The sequence below is a fragment of the Carcharhinus amblyrhynchos genome, chromosome 16, assembly GCF_965287045.1.
Source record: "Carcharhinus amblyrhynchos chromosome 16, sCarAmb.v2.hapA, whole genome shotgun sequence".
NCBI classification, from domain to species: domain Eukaryota; kingdom Metazoa; phylum Chordata; class Chondrichthyes; order Carcharhiniformes; family Carcharhinidae; genus Carcharhinus; species Carcharhinus amblyrhynchos.
In genome coordinates, this window is record NC_137339.1 from 55,690,149 (window position 1) to 55,714,253 (window position 24,105).

General features: G+C 45.6%; 1 protein-coding gene across 1 annotated transcript; it reads left to right on the top strand.

Annotated features, from left to right (window-relative positions):
• Positions 1–1,251: 1,251 nt before the first annotated feature.
• On the top strand, positions 1,252–9,459 carry LOC145353692 (regulator of G-protein signaling 9-binding protein-like). The gene is made up of 2 exons (XM_080204462.1): positions 1,252–1,513; positions 8,493–9,459. The coding sequence occupies exons 1-2, from the start codon at positions 1,252–1,254 to the stop codon at positions 8,981–8,983; spliced, it is 753 nt and encodes a 250-aa protein (XP_080060588.1). The 3' UTR covers positions 8,984–9,459.
• Positions 9,460–24,105: the final 14,646 nt, after the last annotated feature.

Sequence of the window (24,105 nt, forward strand, 5' to 3'; positions counted from 1 at the left end):
CCATAGGGGATGGCTTCTTTAACGTGTTTAGGGTGGAAGCTGGAGAAGTGGAGCATCGTGAGGTTATCTGTGGGCTTGTGGTACAGCGAAGCATTCCACTCGCATTCCAACCATTATTGAAAGACTTGCATTCCAACCACTATTTTGTAAATTGAGTTTGTGTCTTTATATGCCCTGTTTGTGAACAGAACTCCCACTTACCTGATGAATGAGCAGCGCTCTGAAAGAAAGTGGCTTGTGCTACCAAATAAACCTGTTGGATTTTAACGTGGTGTTGTGTTGTGGTGTTTACCCCAGTCCAACACCAGCATCTTTACTTCTTTGACCGAGCCAGTTTTGTATCCACCTTGCCAGCTCACCTTAGATTCCATGCGACTTCACCTTCTGCATCAGTCTGCCATGAGGAACCTTGTCAAAGGCCTTACTGAAGTCCATGTAGACAACATCCACTGCCCTTAGATGGGAGGTCAGTTGTTTCTTGCGTGTTGGTACAGACTCAATGGGCCAAAGGGCCTCTTCTGCACCATATGATTCTATGATTCTATCCTGGACTTGATTGCCTGACTGACTGGTTCCAGTCTGAGTGTATTTGTCATTCTATGTAACGCAATGAGAAGTTTTGAAAGAGTCTGTGAATCCCACTTCTCTTTAATTGTTTTGTAAACTATCGGCACTGAATACATTAACTCGGGCATTGGTTACTGCAGCTTTCAATCACTGAGTCTAGCTCAGGTTAGTGGCGGTCAGAAGTTTACACTGTGCCTTCTACCAAGCAAACCCATACTCAAAGACAGAGCAAAGCAGTATTCAAATTCTTAATTATTTTGAAATCTCCAACTGCCCCCATTTGCTGGCAGGAGCTGCTTGTCACAGTTCCAGCTACAGGTTAATTACAAACATTCCCTCAGGTTCAGGTACAGCAGCTGATCTCCAATTGCTGACAGTGCCCTGGCGTCTCCCTCTTCCTCACTGCCTCTCTGTCAGTACACAGTGACACCAGATACCCTGCCCAGACACAACGAAGCTCAGAGCTGGTGCTGAGCGCTGAGTTCAGTCTTGAGGCTCAGATCCAGGAGAGAGTTTGGCTTTTACCCCAGTCACATAGTTGGACTCTGCCTTACCTGTGACACTGAACCAGCCTCCAGTTCTACATCTCTCAGCCAGTTACCATTGGGTGTTGGGGAAATCTGTGAGGACCTGCTATCCTGCAGACCAGGACTCTGGAAGCAGAGAGCACAGGAACTGTGGGCAATGAACAGTGTGTGTGGATCCAGGCTGTCCCTCATCCCGTCTCAGGCACTCAGCTGCCTCCGCTCCTACCTCCTGTCGAAACTGGCTGAGCCTGGCTGGGGCTCGGAGATGTTGGCTGAATGCAGCGAAGCTCAACAATTACTGAATAAGTTGGCTGCCTCTCACCACAACCTGGCGCTCTCCCTTGGAGGCTCCTGCGACTCGGTCTGTCTCCGACAGAAGCTTCAGGATACCAGGAAGACCATACACCAGCAGAGTTCAGGTATTGGAAGTGTGCGTGACTGGGTTGGGTAAGTCAAAGGGTGGGTAATGTGCCAATGAGGAGCGATTTTGGAATTGTAGACATGGCCCACAAGGACTTTACATTTACTCTCCCTTTCCCACATTATTGCATCATTACTTTGTAATCAATGCTGACTGAAGAGGAGGCTGGGAGAGTGAAGTGTCCACTGAGGTACAGCAGTTGTGAGTATAATCTCACTGGGGTACAGTCCCACACTGTGTGCAGTCCCATGCTGGTGAGTACAGGCTCACTGGGGTACTGTCTCACACTGGGTACAGTCTCATTGCAATAACAACTCTCACTGGAAATACAGTCCCACACAAGATACAGTCTCACTGGGATACAGCGCCACATTGTGGTATACTCCCACACTGAGTAAAGTCTCACTGGGTATCATCTGTCACTGGGGTACAGTCCCACACTGGGTACAGTCTCACTGTGGTGGCATCTCTCACTGGGGTACAATCCCACACTGGGTAGAGTCCCACACTGGGTACAGTCTCACTGCGGAGTTTGGAAAGATGAGGGGTGATCTTATTGAAACTTATAGGATAGAGTGGACTGTGAAGAGGATGTTTCTATTCATTGGAAAAATGAGAACTAAAAGCACAACATCAGACTAAAGGGATGAGCCTTTAAAACAGAGATGAGGAGGAATTTCTTCAGCCAGAGAGTGGTGAGTCTGTGGAATTCTTTGTTACAGAAGGCTGTAGAGGCCAGGTCATTGGGTGTCTTTAAGACAGAGATAGATAGACTCTTGAATAATAAGGCAAGCAGGGGTAATGGGGAAAAGGCAGGAGAATGGAGATGAGAAAAATATCAGCCATGATTGAATGGCAGAGCAGATGGGCTGAATGGCCTACTTCTGCTCCTATTTCTTATGGTTTTATGGTACTATCACTGTCTGAGGTACAGTCTCACTGAGTACAGTCTCACTGAGGTATAGTCTCTCACTGTGTACAATCCCACACTGGATACAGTTTCACTGGGGTACAGTCTCTAACTGGGGTACAGTCCCATTGGGATACAGTCTTACACTAGGTGCAGTCTCCCTGGGATACAGTCTCTCACTAGTGCACAATCTCACTGAGGTACAATCCCACTGGGATAGTCTCTCACTGAGGTACATCTTCTCAATGGGTTACAGTCTCACTGGAGTAAGACTCATTGGGTTACCATCCCACTGGGATACAGTCTCTCTGGGTACAGTCTCACTGATGAGTACAGTATCTCACTGGGATGTAGTAACTTGTGTTTCATCTCTCAGGTAAACAATCTATAGTGATAGCCTAAGTTCAGCAATATTTAACCTTTTGGAACACAGGCAGAAGTTTCAGTGATGTGATGAGTAACTGTGCCCTAGCTTTATTTCAGCTGACAGTCTGAGAAATTTATCTGATTTCATTGCTCTTACAATTGGCACGCATTCCCTAGGCTCAGAAGAGGGAGTTCAGTCTGCGTCCCATCTCTGATTTCTGCCCTATGACTCGTTGTTGTGCTGGTGTCTAGAGACTGTGTAGTGTGTGTGTGTGTGTGTGTGTGTGTGTGTGTGTGTGTGTGTGTGTGTGTGTGTGTGTGTGTGATGCATGTGAGTAGGGGTGTGTGTGCGTGTATGTGTGTGTGTAAGAGAGAGTGTATATGTGAGTATGTGTGTGTATTTGTGTGCATGTGTGTGTGAGTGTGTGGGTGTGTGTATATGGGTGAGTGTGAGTGAGTGAGTGTGCGTGTGTGAGTTTATGTGTAAGTGTGTGTGAGTATGCATGTGTTTGTATGTGAGACTGTGTGTGTATTTGTGAATGTGTGTGTCTGTTTCTGTGTGTGTGTGTGTGTGTGTGTGTGTGTGTGTGAATGAGTGTGTGTGTGTTGTGTGTGTACGCATGTAAGTGTGTGAGTGAGTGAGTATGTGTGAGTTTATGTGTGTGAGAGAAAGCGTGCTATGAATGACTGTCTGAGAGTGAATGACTGTCTATGTGAGAGTGTGTGTGTGTGTGTGTAGGGTAGTATTATGCTGTACATACTGATGTATGTAATTTATCCAAAACGGTATTGAACTGTGTGGGTCATATACTGGCGTATACCCGCCACTGAAACATCATCCCTTGTTATCTGAAACCATCATTGTAACCCTCCATTCACTTCTGTCTCTCTAGTCACTTTAACCACTCTGTGATAGTGAATTCCACATGCTCACCATTCTCTGGGTAAAGAAGTTCTGAACTCACCACTGACTTTCTTGGTGACTATTTTATAATGATGGCTTGTTGTTCTGCTTTTCCCCACAGAGGAAACATTCTCTCTGTATCCACTTCCTCAAGACCTTTCCTCATTAAAAAGACCTCTACTAACTCACCCCTTGGCCTCAATAAAAAACAGACCCAATCTGTTAAGATAAAAGCAAATTATTGCAGATGCTGGAATCTGAAACAAACACAGAAAATCCTGGAAGATTGCGACAAAGGGTCATCCAAACTCAACGTTGGCTCTATTCTCTCTCCACAAGTGCTGTCAGACCTGCTGAGGTTTTCCAGCATTTTCTGTCCCAATCTGTTTCTTAAATTTTTTACTCCATCTTTAAAGTTACGAAGCCAATGTTCAGAATGGACAAGGCAACACAAATCCATTCCTTGCTTGCTCCAAAAACCAAATTCAAAATCCAATTGCTGCCATGGTCCCCACAAGGGAGACAAACAAGATCCAAGCTGACAAAAATAATGCATCCATTTTGCACTTGATCTTAGCCAAAAAGGCCAAGAAGCCACTTTTCTGTCCCAATCTGTTAATTTTTTCCTGATACCCACACATTTCTGGTATCATCCTTGTGAATCTTCTCTGTGCCCAATGCAGTATCTCTATCTCTTTCTGTAATGTGGCAACCAGAACTATCCTTTTTATAATGTGATGAGCAGAACCATCTCTTTTTGTTGTGTGGTGAGCAGTGATATCTGCAGCATTGTAAGTGTGGGAGAAGCAAACTACAGGCTTAGCATAACTTCCCAAAATGACAGTTCATTCCCTTTGGAAATGTATTCTGCTGTCATTCCGTTTTTATTAGGAGGCCTATAGAATATCCTGAGTCTCACCATCATCCTCTTTCTTGCTCCTTAACTCTATCCAAATGCTTTCTGCTTTTGCCCCACTGAGGACAGAATCATAGAATCCCTATAGTACAGAAGGAGGCTATTCAGCCCATCAAGTCTGCACCGACCACACTCCTACCTGTGAACCATGGTTCTCTCACTCGGCCAAGAAAAAAAAGAAAGAAAGGGAAAAAAAGAAAAAAAATTTTTAGGAACTTTCAAGCAGTTATTGGATAGGCACATACATGGAGCACTCCAAAATTATAGGGAGAGGATAGCTTGATCTTGGAGTTGGGCATAGCTCGGCACAACATTGAGGGCCGAGGGGCCTGTACAGTGCTGTAATTTTCTATGTTTTCTTTTTACCCAAGCCCTATTCCCATAGCCCCACATAGTTACCCTGCTAATCCCCCAAAATTCCGGTTAACTTAGCATGGTCAATCAACCCAACCTGCACATCTTTGGACTGTGGAGGAAACCAGAGCACCTGGAGGGAACCCAAACAGACACAGGGAGAATGTGCAAACTCCACACAAACAGTGACCCAAACTGGGAATTGAACCTGGGTCCTTGGAGCTATGAGGCAGCAGTGCTAACCACTGTGCCACTGTAGCCATTCTTCCCTAAAGTAACATCTTCTGGGTGGCACAGTAGCACGGTGGTTAGCACTGCTGATTCACAGCTCCAGGGGCCTGGGTTCGATTCCCGGTTTTGGTCACTGACTGTGTGGAGTTTGCACATTCTCCTCATGTCTGCGTGGGTTTCCTCCGGGTGCTCTGGTTTCCTCCCGCAGTCCAAAGATGTGCGGGCTAGGTTGATTGGTCATGATAAAATTGCCCCTTAGTGTCCTGAGATGTGTAGGTTAGAGGGATTAGTGGGTAAAATATGTAGGGGTAGGGCCTGGGTGGGATTGTGGTCAGTGCAGACTCGATGGGCCGAATGGCCTCTTTCTGTACTGTAGGATTTCTATGATTTTTTTCCCTAATCAGTACCATCACCTTTTCCCCTGGTTTTTATCTTTTCTGAACAATCATTGAAACCATAATGTTCAGTCCCCACTGAACTTTCCATTGTTACCAGCATGTCCTATCCCACAGAGTTAATTTCACAATTAGCACTGAGTCAGATATTCTTGAGGTTATTCCCCTCTCTGGGGTGCTGAACCTATAATCCAATCTGTTTCTTCTGAAGGACAGTTGAACATGTTAACTTCTTTGGCAGTACCTACCAATGTAACTAGTACCTACTTCTGTTTCTAGTCATATAATTTTATGATGTGGGTATGCCGGCGTTGGACTGGCGTAAACACAGTAAAAAGTCTGACAACACCAGGTTTTAGTCCAACCGATTTATTTGATAATAGACTGACAAGCTTTCGAGGTTTCCCTCTTCGTCAGGTGAATGGAGAGTTCTGGCCTCAGACAGAGCGTATAAAGTACAGACAGTTTAGAGATTACTGATTAGAATGCGAATCCTTACACCTAACCTGCTGTTCAAGACCTGAAGTGGCTGATAATGTGAGTGGAAGGAGCACTGATCACAGGTTACAGAGATGTGTATTGTCCCCAGACAGTACAGTAAGTGAGGTATTGCAAACCCAGGCAAGTCACGGGAGTTACAGATAGTGCGACATGAACCCAAGACCCCTGTTGAGACCGTCCTCATGTGTGCGGAACTTGGCTATCAGTCTCTGTTCAGCGACTCTGCGCTGTCGTGTGTTGTGGTCACAGTGGTCACGGGCATTCAGCCTCGGACCTTCAGGTAAGCATTCTCCAAGGCGGCCTTCATGACACACGACAGCACAGAGTCACTGAGCAGAGACTGATAGCCAAGTTCCGCACACATGAGGACGGTCTCAACAGGGATCTTGGGTTCATGTCGCACTATCTGTAACCCCCGTGACTTGCCTGGGTTTGCAAAACCTCACTCACTGTACTGTCTGGAGACAATACACATCTCTTTAACCTGTGATCAGTGCTCCTTCCACACACATTGTCAGCCACTTTAGGACTTGAACAGCAGGTTAGGTGTAAGGATTCGCATTCTAATCAGTAATCTCTAAACTGTCTGTGCTTTATATGCTCTGTCTGAGGCCAGAACTCTCCATTCACCTGATGAAGAGGGACACCTCGAAAGCTTGTGAGTCTATTATCAAATAAATCGGTGGGACTAAAACCTGGTGTTGTCAGACTTTTTACTATATAATTTTATAGCATTGAAAGAGGCCTTTGTCCCATCAACGCTGGCCATCAAGCAGCTATCTATTCTCACCCTATTTTCCAGCAGTTGGTCCATGGCCTTGTATGCTGTAGTGTTTAAAATGCTGCTTAAATATTGTGAAGATTCCCGCTTCTACCACCCTCTCAGGCAGCCAGTTCCAAGCTCCCACCACCCTCTGGGTAAAAAAAACTTTTTCTCAAATTCCCTCAATCTCCTGTTCCCGTCCTTAAATCTAAGCCCCCTGGTTATAGAACATAGAACATAGAACATAGAACATTACAGCGCAGAACAGGCCCTTCGGCCCACGATGTTGCGCCGACCAGTTAAAAAACAGTGACCCTCTAACCTAAACCAAACCCTTTCCATCCATAAACCTATCCACGGATCTCTTAAACGCCCCCAAACTAGGCGCATTTACAACTGCAGCAGGCAGGGCATTCCAATCCCTCACCACCCTCTGGGTAAAGAACCTACCCCTGACATCCGTCCTATAACTACCACCCCTTAATTTAAAGCTATGCCCCCTCGTGCTAGCTTTCTCCATCCAAGGAAAAAGGCTATCACTGTCCACCCTATCCAAACCTCTAATCATCTTATATGTTTCAATAAAGTCCCCTCGCAGCCGCCTTCTTTCTAATGAAAACAACCTCAAATCCCTCAGTCTCTCCTCACAGGACCTCCCCTCCATACCAGGCAACATCCTGGTAAACCTCCTCTGCACCCTCTCCAAAGCCTCCACATCCTTCCTATAATGTGGGGACCAGAACTGCACACAATACTCCAAGTGTGGACGCACCAGAGTTTTGTACAGTTGCAACATGACGCTGCGGCTCCTAAATTCAATCCCCCTACCAATGAACGCCAAGACACCGTATGCCTTCCTAACAACCCTATCTACTTGATTCCCAACTTTCAGGGATCTATGTACACATACACCTAGATCCCTCTGTTCATCCACACTATTCAGAGTCCTACCGTTAGCCCTATACTCAACACATCTGTTATTCCTGCCAAAGTGAATTACCTCACACTTTTCCACATTAAACTCCATCCTCCACCTCTCGGCCCAGCTCTGCAACTTGTCCAAGTCTCCCTGTAGACTAAGTCACCCTTCCTCACTATCAACCACACCTCCGACTTTGGTGTCATCAGCAAATTTACTAATCCACCCAACTATACCCTCATCCAGATCATTTATAAATTATGGATTTCTTATAAGTTATGGACTTCTCTACTACGGGGTATAGGTCTATCTGAATCCCTCATTACGTTGTACACTCAATGAGACCACCCCACCCCTCAGCCTTCTCTGCTCCAAGGAAAACAACCCCAGCCTAACCTTCATAGTTGAAACACTCCAGCCCAGGTGAATCTCTTTTTAGTGCAATTACATATAACGTGGTGACCAGAACTTTACATAGAACTCTGGCTGTGACCTAACTTCCCTGCTTTTATATTCTATGCCTTGGCTAATAAAGACAAGTATCCCATGTCCCTCCTTAACCTATCCTTCTACCTTCAGAGATCCTTGGTCATGCCCTCTGTACTTCCTGGCATCTAGTGCTCTATATTTGGGTTGGATTTTTTGTCAGTGTAACCTTTGTTTAAAATATTAATCGATAAGCAAGGTTTCTGTCTGTCTGTCTCTCTCTCCTGTGCAGTGACTGGGACTAAGTTGATGTTTTTACTGGGCAGTACTCAAAGTCTGCAGTCTGAGCAGCAAACTGAGCTTCGGCAGATATGCATGCTCTTCGCCTCATGCCTGGAGCTCTTCCAGCGAGATCTCAGGCAGGTACTTCGTCTCAACCTGCTCTTCTTGCTGGACGATCCCAACAAGTTCCTGACCAACACCGGGATGACCTGTGACCTGTCTGGACCCAGCTGTGACCAGAATGCGGATGTGAAAAATGGTGAGAAGGCAGACTCTGAGGAGTTGAGTTTGGAAGCATTGGTATCGGAAGTTGGGAGACTCCTGCGTGAGGTGGAAATGAAAGTTCAGCCTCCTGTCTGGAGCTCAGAGGCTACTACTGAACCTTGGACAGAAGTGAATTCTGTGGACGGTGGTGACACAGCCTCAACTGATGTGTTCACTGAAGAGGAAGCAGAGTCAGGCAGAAACTGTAGCTGCAGAGACTGCTGCATCATCTCCTAGTCCAGCTGTGGCAGCATTCAATGGTTCCATAGCATCTTATATGAGTAGCTAATCACCATAGCCAACATTTAACTTTATATTACCAATAGTCCCTTTGCTCTTAGCATTAACTGGGCATGTGAAGAATGATGGATTGATGCCAACTGCTAATGCTGCCAGCCTCTATGGTCAATGTAACCTAAACATTGAGTGTCTCTCCTGAACCTTAATCTCTAAAATAGAGGAAACGTTTGAAGCAAATGTCTGACTTCAGAGCACAGTGGTTTGCACAGCTGCCTCACAGTGCCAGGGACCTGAGTTCAATTCCTGGCTTGGTCTCTGTCTGTGTGGAGTTTGCACATTCTCCCCATGTCTGTGTGGGTTTCCACCGGGTGTTCCAGTTTCTTTCCACAGTCCAAAAGGCATGCTAGTTAGGTGGATTGGCCATGCTAAATTCCCCCTCAGTGTTCATGAACAGGAGCCGGATTGTGGAGGCTAGGGGATTTTCACAGTAACTTCATTGTAGTGTTAATGTAAGCCGACTTGTGACTAATAAATAAATTTTAATCTATTGAGTACTGCCAAACTCTTTCAATTATGTTTTTGTTTTAGCTCCCTTCCCCGCTGTCACTCCATTGACTGACTTAGCCCAATTTGAGCACCATTGGTGATAGTGACCACAATTCGATTACGTTTACCTTAGTGATGGAAAGGGATAGGCATATACCGAAGGGCAGAACTTATAGCTGGGGGAAAGGTAATTATGAGGCTATTAGGCGAGATTTAGGATGCATAGGTTGGAGTAGGAAACTGCAGGGGCTGGGAACAACTGAAATGTGGAGCTTGTTCAAGGAGCAGCTACTGCGAGTCCTTGATAAATATGTACCTGTCAGGCAGGGAGGAAGTGGTCGAGCGAGGGAACCGTGGTGTACTAAGGAAGTTGAATCTCTGGTGAAGAGGAAGAAGGAGGCTTATGTAAAAATGAGACATGAAGGCTCAGTTAGGGCACTGGAGAGTTACAAATTAGCCAGGAAGGAGCTAAAGAGAGTGTTAAGGAGAGCCAGAAGAGGACATGAGAAGACTTTGGCGGATAGGATCAAGGAGAACCCTAAAGCTTTCTATAGGTATGTCAGGAATAAAAGATTGGTTAGGGCAAGATTAAGGCCAGTCAGAGACAATAGTGGGAAATTGTGCGTGGAGCCTGAAGAGATAGGAGAGGCACTAAATGAATATTTTTCATTAGTATTCACACAGGAAAAAGTCAATGTAGTTGAGGAGAATACTGAGATACAAGCTTTTAGACTAGACGGGATTGAGGTACATAAGGAGGAAGTGTTAGCAATTCTAGAAAGTGTGAAAATAGATAAGCCCCCTGGGCCGGATGGAATTTACCCCAGGATTCTCTGGGAGGCTAGGGAGGAGATTGCAGAGCCTTTGGCTTTGATCTTCATGTCGTCATTGGCTACACATATAGTGCCAGAAGACTGGAGGATAACAAATGTTGTCCCCTTGTTCAAGAAGGGGAGTAGAGACCATCCTGGGAATTATAGACCAGTGAGCCTTACTTCTGTTGTGGGCAAAGTTTTGGAAAGAATTATAAGGGATAGGATTTATAATCATCTCGAGAGAAATAAATTGATTAGGGATAGTCAACATGGTTTTGAGAAGGGTAGGTCAAACCTCACAAGCCTTATCGAGTTTTTTGAAAAGGTGACCAAAGAGGTGGATAAGGGTAAGGCAGTTGATGTGGTGTATATGGATTTTAGCAAAGTGTTTGATAAGGTTCCCCATGGTAGGCTACTGCAGAAAATGCAGATGTATGGGATTGAGGGTGATTTAGCAGTTTGGATCAGGAATTGGCTAGCTGATAGAAGACAGAGGGTGGTGGTTGATGGGAAATATTCGACCTGGAGTTCAGTTACAAGTGGTGTACCTCAGGGATCTGTTTTGGGGCCACTGCTGTTTGTCATTTTTAGAAATGACCTAGATGAGGGTGTAGAAGGATGGGTTAGTAAATTTGCTGACGACACCAAAGTCAGAGGAGTTGTAGACAGTGAGGATGGATGTTACAGTTTGCAGAGGGACATAGATAAGCTGCAGAGCTGGGCTGAGAGGTGGCAAATGCGGAAAAGTGTGAGGTGATTCACTTTGGTAAGAGTAACAGGGGTACAGAATATAAGGCTAATGGAAGGACTCTTGGTAGTGTCGACGAGCAGTGAGATCTCAGTGTACGTGTGCATAGATCCCTGAAAGTTGGCACCCAAGTTTATAAGGTTGTTAAGAAGGCGTACGGTGTGTTAGCTTTTATTGGTAGAGGGATTGAATTTTGGAGCTGTGAGGTCATGTTGCAACTGTACAAAACTCTGGTGCGGCTGCACTTGGAGTATTGCGGACAGTTCTGGTCACCGCATTATAAGAAGGATGTGGATGCATTGGAAAGGGTGAAGAGGAGGTTTACCAGGATGTTGCCTGGTATGGTGGGAAGGTCTTATGAGGAAAGGCTGAGGGACTTGAGGTTATTTTCATTAGAAAGAAGAGGTTAAGAGGTGACCTAATTGAAGCACACAAGATGATCAGAGGGTTAGATAGGGTGGACAGTGAGAGCCTTTTTCCTCGGATGGTGATGGCTAACACGAGGGGACGTAGCTTTAAATTAAGGGGTGGTAATTATAGGACGGACGTCAGAGGTAGGTTCTTTACTCAGAGGGTAGTAAGGGCGTGGAATGCCCTGCCTGCAGCAGTTGTGGACTCGCCAACTTTAAGGGCGTTCAAATGGTCAGTGGATAGGCATATGGATAACATTGGAATAGTTTAGGTTAGAGGGTCATTAGATTCATTCCACTGGTCAGCGCAACATCGAGGGCCGAAGGGCCTGTACTGTGCTGTAATGTTCTATGTTCTATTGTTTAACCTCATTCACCAAAATGACAAAATGACATGTACCAACCAACTCAAGAACAGCTTCTTCCCTGCTGCCATCAGACTTCTGAATGAACCTAATATATATTAAGCTGATCTTTCTCTACATCCAAACTATGACTGTAACATTACATTCTGCACTCACTCCTTTCTTTCTCTACGAACAGTATACTTTGTCTGTATAGAGTGCAAGAAACAATACTTTTCACTGTATACTAATACACTTGACAATAATAAATCAAGTCTAACGGTCCACAGCTCAGGTAGTGGCAATCTCACCTCTGAGAGGCTGAGGATGTGGATTCAAGTCCAACTTCAGACTGGTGCAGAATTCCCAAGCTTACACTTGTGTGTAGTGCCCAAGGGAGTGCTGCACTGTTAAAGACGTCAGGTGAGACCCTGAACCAAATAATGCATATTTCCACAATTTAACCACTTTCCATGCATAGAATTAAAAAAACTTTTTTTAACACACATACACACACACACACACTTATTCCATGCACATGCAGACTGACACACACATACAGACTGACACACACTCACAGACACACACAGACACATACACACACACTCACACTCACTCTTATTTCATACACATACAGACTGACACACACACACAGACTGACACACACACACACTCACAAACACACACATACACACACACACTCACACTTATTCTACACACACATTCACACACAGACACCCCCATTCCACACACACACACTCACACTCACTCTTATTTCATACACATACAGACTGACACACACACACAGACTGACACACACACACTCACAAACACACACATACACACACACACACACTTATTCTACACACACATTCACACACAGACACCCCCATTCCACACACACACACGCACACACACACAAACACAGGCATAGAGACACATAAACACACACACACATCCATTCCACACACACATACACAACACACAAACACACTTACACAAACACACACACACCCATTCTACACACACATATCCATTCCACATACACACATACACAAACACACACACACACACCCAGTCCACACACACACAAACGCCCATTCCCCCGTCACACATACACACACCTATTGCATGCGTGCATACACTCACCCATTCCACACACACACCCATTGCACACACACACCCATTACACTCACACACACACCATTTCACACACACATGCACACCTCCATTCTACACACACACACGCACACTTCCATTCCACACACACACCCCATTCCACACACACACACACATACACACACTCACAGACACACACACTCACACTCACTCTTATTCCATACACATACAGACTGATACACACACACAGACTGATACACACACACAGACTGACACACACACACACACATACTCATAGACACACACAGACACTCACACTCACTCTTATTCCATACACATACAGACTGATACACACACACTCACAGACACACACACACAGACTGACACACACACTTGCATATCCCCATTCTACACACACACACACAACACACATTCACACACACCATTCCACACACACACACATCCATTTCACATGCACACATACCCATTCCTCACACACACAGACACACACCCCCATTCAACACACACACACACCCACAAACATTCGAAACACACACGTGCACACACATTCCACACACACTCTCATTCCACGCACACAGACACCCATTCCACACACTCACACCCCCTTTCCACACACACACACACGCACACCCCCATTCCACACACGCACACCCCCATTCCACACACGCACACAGCCATTCCACACACACATACATACACCCATTCCACACACACATACATAGACATATACACACACACACATACACACACAATCACACACACTCATTCCATACACACACACACACATTCCACATACACACACATATACACACACAACACACTCATTTGAAACACACACAATCACACACACTCTCATTCCAGACACACACACACCCATTCCCATTCCAGACACACACACACCCATTTCACACACACACACACTCAAATGCACACATTCCACACACGCACATGCACACACACACACCCAGCCCATTCCACACACACATATGCACACCTCCATTCCACACACATACTCATTCCATACACATACATGAACACACACACACACTTATTCCACACACACACACACACACCCCATTCCACACACACATATCCATTTCACATGCACACATACCCATTCCTCACACACACACACACACATGTACAACTCCATTCCACACACACACACACATAAACATTCCATTCCATACCCACATACATTCCATAAGCACACACACCCATACCCCCCCATTCCCCACACACACACACACACACACACACACACACATCCCCAAAAGAGGAGGAGGTGTGGCATTGTTAGTCAGGAGCAGTCTACTGAGGTAGCATAGGCTGAGGTTAGAAACAAGGAAGGAGAGGTCACTCTGTTGGGAGTTTTTTATAGGCCTCTGAAAAGTTCCAGAGATGAAGAAGAAAGGATTGCAAATATGATTCTGGATAGGAGCGAAAGTAACAGGATAGTTGTTAAGGGGGATTTCAACTTTACAAATATTGAATGGAAAAGCTATAGTTCAACTACTTTAGATGGGTCAATTTTTGTCTAATGTGTGCAGGAAGGTTTCCTGACACAGTATGTAGATAGGCCAGCAAGAGCTGAGGCTACATTGGATTTGGTACTGGGTAATGAACTAGACCAGGTGTTAGATTTGGAGATAGGTGAAACACTTTGGTGGTAGTGACCACAATTCGGTTACGTTACCTTAGTGATGGAAAGGGATAGGTATATAGCCAATCAGAAATTGGCTAGCTGCAAGAAGACGGAGGATGGTGGTTGATGGAAAATGTTCATCCTTGAGTTCAGTTACTAGTGGTGTACCACAAGGATCTATTTTGGGGCCACTGCTGTTTGTCATTTTTATAAATGACCTGGATGAGGGCATAGAAAGATGAGTTAGTAGATTTGAGGATGACATTAAAGTCGATGGAGTTGTGGGCAGTGCGGAAGGATGTTGCAGGTTACAGAGGGACATAGATAAGCTGCAGAGCTGGGCTGAGAGGTGGCAAATGGAGTTTAATGTGGAAGTGTGAAGTGATTCACTTTGAAAGGAGTAACAGGAATACAGAGTACTGGGCTGGAAGCTAGGCAAGGGGATAGTCGGGAAGGGAGGCGGGGGATATAAATCAGATACTCACCCGTGGATCCACCTCATTGTCCTCTGGAGCAGTGTTCCTGGTGGCTGTGGTGAGTGTTGGATTTACTTTAAAAGCTTTTGACTGCATTTCCGGTTTGCGGGGTTTTCTGTGAGTAATGTTTAATTCCAAAGTGGAAGTTAGGCGAGGGGCGAGTCGGGAAGGGAAAGCGGGGGGTATAAAAAGAAGGCAGTAATAGACAGCGGGCAGCGTTGGGAGCTGGCAGTGGAGTGAGTGGGAGCAGAGTGAGAGCTATAAGGGCTTTGGCTCCCTGGGCTTAGGCGAGAGCAGGCTTAGGCAAGGTGAGTTGCTGGTTCCATCTTTCTTGTGTGGCATTTCAGAATATATAATTCCAAGTGAGGTTGGGACATGACAGGGGCTATGGGGAGATGCTTTAGCTGTGTTAGGTGCCACATGTGGGAGTTCTTGGAGGCATCACGTCTCCCGAAGGCCCACATCTGCGTCAAGTGTTTAGAGCTGCAGCGTTTGAGGGCCCGGGTCAGGCAACTAGAGCTGCGTTTAGGGGATGCTTTTCTGGTTAGGGAGAATGAGGAGATAATGGCTATGGACCATGGACAAGTGGAGGTCCCAGGGCCTGGGGGACAGGATGGGTGGGTAACTGTTAGGAGGGGGAGGAAGAAGCAGAAGAATAGTCCTGGCCCAAAGACCACCCCAGTGGCCCCCCAAAAGGCATCGACAGGGGTACAAAAGGAAAGACAGGAGGGCCAGAATGACTCAGAGGGAAGGAAGGGGGCTGGCAATGAGATAGTGGTAGGGGATGGGAAGGCCAAAGGAATTGATAGGCGGTTCTGTGGGCAAAAGCGTGACTCCAGAATGGTAGTCTGCCTCCCTGGAGCAGGGGTATAGGACGTGTCAGAGAGGATAGAGGGAACTTTGAAGGGTGAGGGGACCCAGGCTGAAGTAATTATACACATAGGAGAAAAGGACGTAGGAAGGCAGAGTAGGGGGGATATACGGAGGCAATTTAGGGAGTTGGGGGCCAAGCTGAAGAGCAGGGCCTCCAGGGTGGCATTCTCTGGCTGCTGCCTAGTAACAGCAGGGCTAGGAATAATGAGATCATGCAGCTGAATGCGTGGCTGAGGGATTGGTGCAAGGTAGAGGGCTTCACTTTTGTCGATGACTGGGAGGCATTTGTGAGAGAAGGGCACATGTACAGGAGGGATGGGGAACATTTGAATGGGAGGGGGACAAATATCTTAGCTGGGAGGTTAGCTGGAGTGTTTCGGCAGAGTTTAAACTAATGAGGAGGGGGGGTGGGGATGAGACTGATAGCTCATTAGACACTGGGGATCGGGACCGAGTTGGGTGACAGGGTGGGTTTGGGTGAAAGGAATAATATCAGGGGAAAGGAGGATCCGAGTGGGCCTGGAGGGTTGGATTGCGTCTGTTTTAATGCGAGGAGTGTAACGGGTAATACGGATGAGCTTAGGGCCTTGATGTTCATGAGGAATTTAGATGTGGTGGCAGTGACGGAGACGTGGTTAAAGGAAGGGCAGGATTGGCAGCTGAATGTTCCAGGGTATAAGTGTTTTAGGTGTGACAGAGGAGGGTTGAAGAGAGGTGGTGGGGTGGCGCTGTTAGTTAAGGAGCACATCACAGCAGTGCAGAGGGAGGACAAAATGGAGGAGGTAGGGATTGAGTCACTGTGGGTGGAGTTGAGGAATAGGAAGGGAGCGATTACTATGCTAGGGGTGTACTATAGGCCACCCAACAGCCCGAGGGCAGTGGAGGAAGGTATTTGTAAAGACATTTTGGATAGGTGCAGAAAGAATAGGGTGGTTGTAGTGGGTGACTTTAATCTTCCTGGAGTGGATTGGAAGGTGCCTAGAGCTGGGGGTACGGATGGGGAGGAATTTGTAAGATGTGTGCTGGAAGGGTCCTTGGAGCAGTACGTAACTAGCCCGACTAGGGAGGGGGCTATACTGGATTTAGTATTGGGTAATGAGCTGGGGCAGGTGGTTGAGGTTGCAGTAGGTGAACATGTGGCTAACAGTGACCACAAGTCTGTCTACTTTAGGATAAAAATGGAAAAGGATGAGTGCCGTCCGAAGGGGAGGGTGCTGAACTGGGGGAAGGCGAGATATAGCCGGATTAGGAAGGAGCTGAAGGACACTGATTGGGAGAGGTTGTTAGCGGGCAAGTCCGCGGTTGGCAAGTGGGAGGCTTTCAAGGACAAACTGATAATGTTGCAGGAAAGACATGTGCCGGTAAAGAGGAAGGATGGGAAAGGCAGGATCAGAGAGCCGTGGATTACAGGGGATATTGAGGACTTGGTCCGGAAGAAGAGAGTGGCATATGTTAGGTCGAAACAACTGGGAACGGAGAGAGCACTGGACGAATATAGAGAGAGCAGGAGGGAGTTTAAAAGGGGAGTTAGAAGGGCGAAAAGGGGGCATGAAATGGCTTTGGCTGATAAGAGTAAAATGCCTTTGGATTTTCCTTGATCCTATATTAGGAACAAGAGAGTGGTTAGAGGGAAAATAGGTCCTCTTAGGGAGGAAGGAGGGGAACTATGCATTGAGTCTGAGGGAATGGGGGAGATCCTGAATGAATACTTTGCGTCGGTATTCACAAAGGAGAGGGGCTTGGTGTCTTGTACTGTCTTGGAGGGAGCTGTAGATCAGTTGAAGGAGATATCCATTACGAGAGGGGAAGTGTTAGGGCTTTTAGGTAGCATAAAAACTGATAAAGCTCCAGGGCCTGATGGCATTTATCCCAGACTGCTTAGGTAGGTGAAAGATGAAATTGCTGGGCCTCTGACACAAATTTTTGTCTCTTCTTTGGACACAGGTGAGGTCCCAGAGGACTGGAGGATAGTTAATGTGGTACCGCTGTTTAAAAAGGGCAGTAGGGATAACCCTGGTAATTATAGGCCGGTGAGTTTGACATCGGTGGTAGGAAAATTGTTGGAGAAAATAGTTAGGGACAGGACGCATAAGTATTTGGAGTGTTGCGATCTGATTAGGGATATGCATCATGGCTTTGTTCAGGGGAGGTCTTGCCTTACGAATCTGGTAGAATTTTTTGAGGAGGTGACAAAAACAGTTGACGATGGGCGAGCCATTGATGTCATCTATATGGATTTCAGTAAGGCATTTGACAAAGTCCCTCACGGTAGGCTAAGGCACATGGGATACAGGGACAGGTATCTAGATGGATTGCAAACTGGCTAGGCAACAGGAGAACAGAGAGTAGTAGTGGAAGGGTCCTTTTCAAGCTGGAGGTCTGTCACCAGTGGTGTGCCGCAGGGCTCAGTACTGGGACCTCTTCTTTTTGTAATATATATATATAAACGACTTGGAAGAGGGCGTACGTGGTGTGATCAGCAAGTTTGCGGATGACACCAAGATGGCAGGATTGGCGGATAGTGAGGAAGATTGTCAGGTGACACAGCAGGATATAGATAGGCTAGTATGCTGGGCAGATAGATGGCAGATGGAATTTAATCCTGACAAATGCGAGGTGATGCAGGGAGGAGTTACATGATAAAAGGTAGACCAATTAAGAGTATAGAAATGCAGAGGGACCTGGGAGTGCAAGTGCGCAAGTCTCTGAAGGTGTCAACACAGGTGGAGAAGGTTGCAAAGAAAGCTTATGGAATGCTAGCCTTTATAGGAAGGGGTATCGAGTATAAGAGCTGTCGTCTACTGCTTCAGTTGTACAGAACATTGGTTAGACCGCATTTGGAGAACTGCGTCCAGTTCTGGTCACCTTACTATCGGAAGGACATGGAGACCCTGGAGAGAGTGCAGAGGAGGTTTACCAGGATGCTGCCTGGTATGGAAGGACTGGGTTATGAGGAAAGATTGGGAAAACTGGGGCTCTTCTCCTTAGAAAGACGGAGATTAAGGGGGGATCTGATAGAGATGTATAAAATAATGAAGGGTATAGATAGAGTCAACAGTGGCAGGCTTTTCCCTAGATTGGGGACAACTATCACGAGAGGTCACGATCTAGGGTGAGGGGGGAGAAGTATAATTTCGATACTAGAGGAAGGTTTTTCACACAGAGGGTCGTGGGGGTATGGAATGCGCTGCCAAGTAAGGTGGTGAAGGCAGGCACGCTGGACTTGTTTAAGGTTTACTTAGATAGGCACATGAGTGAAACAGGGATGGAGGGTTATAGAAGACGGTTTTACAAAGAGTCAGAGCCTCAGGTCGATACTGGAAATGTAATAGTACATGTTAATATTTTTGTTTCTTTTAATCCACAGATGTCGGTCCACCTTGTTGTCAAACGAGGGGCATGCACACGGTGGGTCGTGCGTGGGCTGCTCTTGGATGTTTCGAGAGTAGCCTAGACCTTTGTGTCGATGTGTGTGCTTAAAACTGGACCAGCAGATGAGCACCACAACAGCTCAGTGATTATCACTGTTTGCTGTGCAGATACGTAGATTTGGGCCAGTGTCTGTGGGAGTTTGCGCATTCTCCCCGTGGTTGCGTGGGTTTCGTCCCACACCCCAAAGATGTGCTCTTAGGCTGAATGGTGTACCAAATTGACCCTACACTATTCTCCCCTGAATCTGGTTACAGTAGGGATACCATTCACATACACACGGGGCAAGGTAGGTGTAGGAAAATGCTTTAAAATGGCAGCGCGGGCTCGTTGGGCCGAAGGGCCTGTTTCCCGTGCCAGGTTGTTCTTTGTTCGTTAGTGGTAAGTTACTTGGTAGTGTGGATGAGCAGAGAGATCTTGGTGTCCATGTGTATAGATCCCTGAAAGTTAGCACCCAGGTTGATAGGGTTGTTAAGGCGTACGGTGTTAGCTTTTATTGGTAGAGGGATTGAGTTTAGGAGCCATAGAACATAGAACATAGAACACTACAGCGCGGAACAGGCCCTTCGGCCCACAATGTTGCGCCGACCAGTCTTATTTTTAAAAAAAAACGTTGACCCGCTAATCTAAACCAATCCCTTTTCGTCCATAAACCTATCCACCAATCTCTTAAACGCCCCCAAACTAGGCGCATTTACAACTGCAGCAGGCAGGGCATTCCAGTCCCTCACCACCCTCTGGGTAAAGAACCTGCCCCTGACATCCGTCCTATAACTACCCCCCCTTAATTTAAAGCCATGCCCCCTCGTGCTAGCTTTCTCCATCCGAGGAAACAGGCTATCACCATCCACCCTATCTAAACCTCTAATCATCTTATATGTTTCTATAAGATCCCCTCTTAGCCGCCTTCTTTCCAGTGAAAACAACCCCAAATCCCTCAGTCTCGCCTCATAGGACCTCCCCTGCATACCAGGCAACATCCTGGTAAACCTCCTCTGCACCCTCTCCAAAGCCTCCACATCCTTCCTGTAATGTGGGGACCAGAACTGCACACAGTACTCCAAGTGCGGCCGCACCAGAGTTGTGTACAGTTGCAACATGACACTGCGACTCCTAAATTCAATCCCCCTACCAATAAACGCCAAGACACCGTACGCCTTCTTAACAACCTTATCTACTTGATTCCCAACTTTCAGGGATCTATGTACACATACACCTAGATCCCTCTGCTCCTCCACTCTATTCAAAGTCCTCCCGTTAGCCCTATACTCAACACATCTGTTATTCCTACCGAAATGGATTACCTCACACTTCTTGGGGTCATGTTGCAGCTGTACAAAACTCTGGTGTGGCCACACTTGGAGTATTGTGTACAGTTCTGGTCACCGCATTAAAGGATGGATGTGGAAGCATTGGAAAGGGTTCAGAGGAGATTTACCAGAATGTTGTCTGGTATGGTGGGAAAGTCTAATGGGAAAGGCTGAGGGACTTGAGGCTGTTTTTGTTAGAGAAAAGGATGGTTTAATAGAGGCATATAAGATGATCAAAGAATTAAATAGAGTGGACAGTGCAAGCCTTTTTCCCTAGGATGGAGATGACTAGCACGAGGGGACATGGCTTTAAACTGAGAGATGACAGATATAGGATAGATGTCAGAGGTAGGTTCTTAACTCAGTAGTAAGTGTGGAATGCCCTGCCTGCAACAATAGTGGACTTGCCAACATTGAGGGAATTTAAATGGTCATTGGATAAACATATGGATGATGTTAGAATAGTGTAGGTTAGATGGGCTTTCGATTGGTTTCACAGGTTGGTGCAACTGTGAGGGCCAAAGAGTCTGTACTGTGCTGTAATGCTCTATTCCACACAGACCCACCCATTCAACACACACTATATATAGTGATTATGACCCCTGTTTCTGCAGATGCTCACTACTGTCAACATTCAGCATATTTGGTTCAGATTGCCAGTATCTGCAGTATTTTGTGGTTTACTGAGCAATGTTTAAAAGTTGTGGTTTAAAGAATAGTACAGGGATAAAATTAGCAGTTATGTTCTAAAGAAGATTTTGATGTCATTCTGTTACCTTGTTTGTTTGAGCTGGAGACAGATCTTCTGGGAGGCACAGAGATAGCATTAAAGGAATGGAATATGAGGCAGAATGAAAACAATGGTTATGAGGTGAGATTGAGTAAACTAGGGTTGTTCTCCCTGGAAAGATAGAGGTTGAGGGGCGACCTAATAGAAGTTTATAAAATTATAAAGGGCATAGATAGGGTGAACAGTTGGAAGCTTTTTCCCCAAGATGGAAATGACAAACACAAGGGGTCACAAGTTTAAGGTCAGGGAGCAATGTTCAATACAGATATACAGGGGACATATTTTACAGAGGATGGTGGGGGCCTGGAATGCACTACCAAACAAGGTGGTTGAGGCAGACACACTAGGATCATTTAAAATTAGTTAGATAGCCACATGAACAGACTGGAAATAAAGGGGTACAAACAGATGGTCTAGTTAGGAACACATGATCAGTGCAGGCTTGGTGGGCTGAAGGGCCTGTTCCTGTGCTGTATTGTTCTTTATCATCTTCCTAAGATTTAAAATTTGATATCCAATTTAGAAAGAGGGGTTTAATGTAACTGTGTTCTCAGCCCCTTATTATACTCCTTATACATCTATAACTGTGGCCAAATTCCCCTCCAAATCAATATTCAAGTTTGCCAATGACACCACCATATAGTGGATTGGATCTCAATGAAGAGATGGAGTACTGGAAAGAGATAGAGAATCCGGTGAACTGGTGCAATGATTATAATCTCTCCCTCAATGTCAATACAATGAGGGAGATAGTCATGGACTTCAGGGAGCATAGTGAAGAACGTACCCCTGTCTACATCAATGAAGATGAAGTAGAAATGGTCAGAGCTTCAAGGTTTTAGGTGTCCAGATCACCAAAAACCTATCTCAGTTGTTAAGAAAGCCCACCAAAGCCTCTAATTTCAAGGACATCTGGAATGACTGCTACGACTCTCAACTTTTACAGATGCACCATAGAAAGAATTCTTTATTGCTGTATCACAGCTTGGTATGGCTCCTGTTCTATTCAAGACTGCAAGAAACTACAAAGAGGTGAACAAAGCCCTGTCCTTCACACAAACCAGCCTCCCACCCATTGACTGCCTACACTTTCCACTGCCTCAAAAGCATAATTAAGGACCCCATGAACCCCAGACATATTCTCTTCTACCTTCTTCCGTCAGGAAAAAGGTACAAAGGTCTGAGATCACTTACCAACCGACTCAAAAACGGCTTCTTTCCTACTGCCATTAGACTTTTGAATGGACCTACCAAGTTTATATTTCTCTACACACTACATTCTGCACCCCCTCCTTTTCTTCTCTATATACACAGTATGCTGTATAGCATGCAAAAACAACTTTTCACTGTATACTAATACAAGTGACAATAATAAATCAAATAAATATTCATACATAAACTTAAGGCTCAGACCAATGAGAGTGATCAACACCACAATGGAGAAATTAAACTAGAATCTAGACATACCACAAACTGAAGGATTTTGCATTGATAACACTCACCTTACATTGACCCTATAAAAACATAACTAGGAGCAGGAGTAGGCTTTCTGGCCCCTCAACCCTGCTCTGCCATTCAATAAGGTCATGGTTGATCTTTTCATGGACTCAGCTCCACTTACCCCCCCTACTCAATAATCCTCAACTGTTCAAAAATGTATCTTTCCTTGCTTTAAAACCAATGAGGTAGCCTCAACTGCTTCACTGGGCAGGAAATTCCAGATTCACAACCCTTAGTGTGAAGAAGTTCCTTCTCAACTCAGTCCTAAATCTGGTCCCCTTTATTTTGAAGTTATGCCCCCTAGTTTTTGTTTTACTTGCCAGTGGAAATAAGCTCCCTGCTTTTATCTTATCTATTCCCTTCATTATCTTATGTTTCTGTAAGATCTCCCCTCATTCTGAATTCCAATGAGTATAGTCCCAGTCTAGGACTTAAGCCAAGCCTCAACTCTAGAATCAGTCGAGTGAATCTCCTCTGCATCCCCTCCAGTGCCAGTATATCCTTTCTCAAATAAGGAGACCAAAACTGTACACAGTACTCCAGGTGTGGCCTCACCAGCACCTTATACAGCTGCAAAATAACCTCCTGTTTTAAACGCCATCCCTTTAGCAATGAAGGACAAAATTCTATTGCCTTCTTAATTACATCTGCAAACCAACTGTGGTGATTCCTGCACAAGGACACCCAGGTCCCTCTGCACAACAGAACATTGCAATTTTTAATCATTTAAACAACAAAATAACATTTTGCTGTTATTCCTACCAAAATGGATGACATCCCAAATACCAACATTTTACTCCATCTGCCAGACTGTTACCCATTCACTAGACTATTATATCCCTCTGCAGATTCAGTATCCTCTGCACACTTTGCTCTACTGTTCACTTTACTGTCATCTGAAAATTTTGACAATTTGAAAGTCACCAGGAAAAGTGGTTTAAGTTTAGCCAAAGACATTGTTAACACTAAAATAGAGCAAGGCCAACAGATACAGAACAAACATCATACTGAGCCAGACTTAATAGGCCAAAGTTGCAATTCCAAGATATAACATCGCCATTAAACAAGAAAATATTACTGAATTTGTACTAGA

Excerpts from the sequence above, each read along its gene's own strand:
- LOC145353692 (XM_080204462.1), top strand. The coding sequence starts at position 1,252 with ATGAACAGTGTGTGTGGATCCAGGCTGTCCCTCATCCCGTCTCAGGCA. Across the intron at positions 1,514-8,492 it reads CATACACCAGCAGAGTTCAG|TGACTGGGACTAAGTTGATG; the intron begins GTATTGGAAGTG and ends TCTCCTGTGCAG.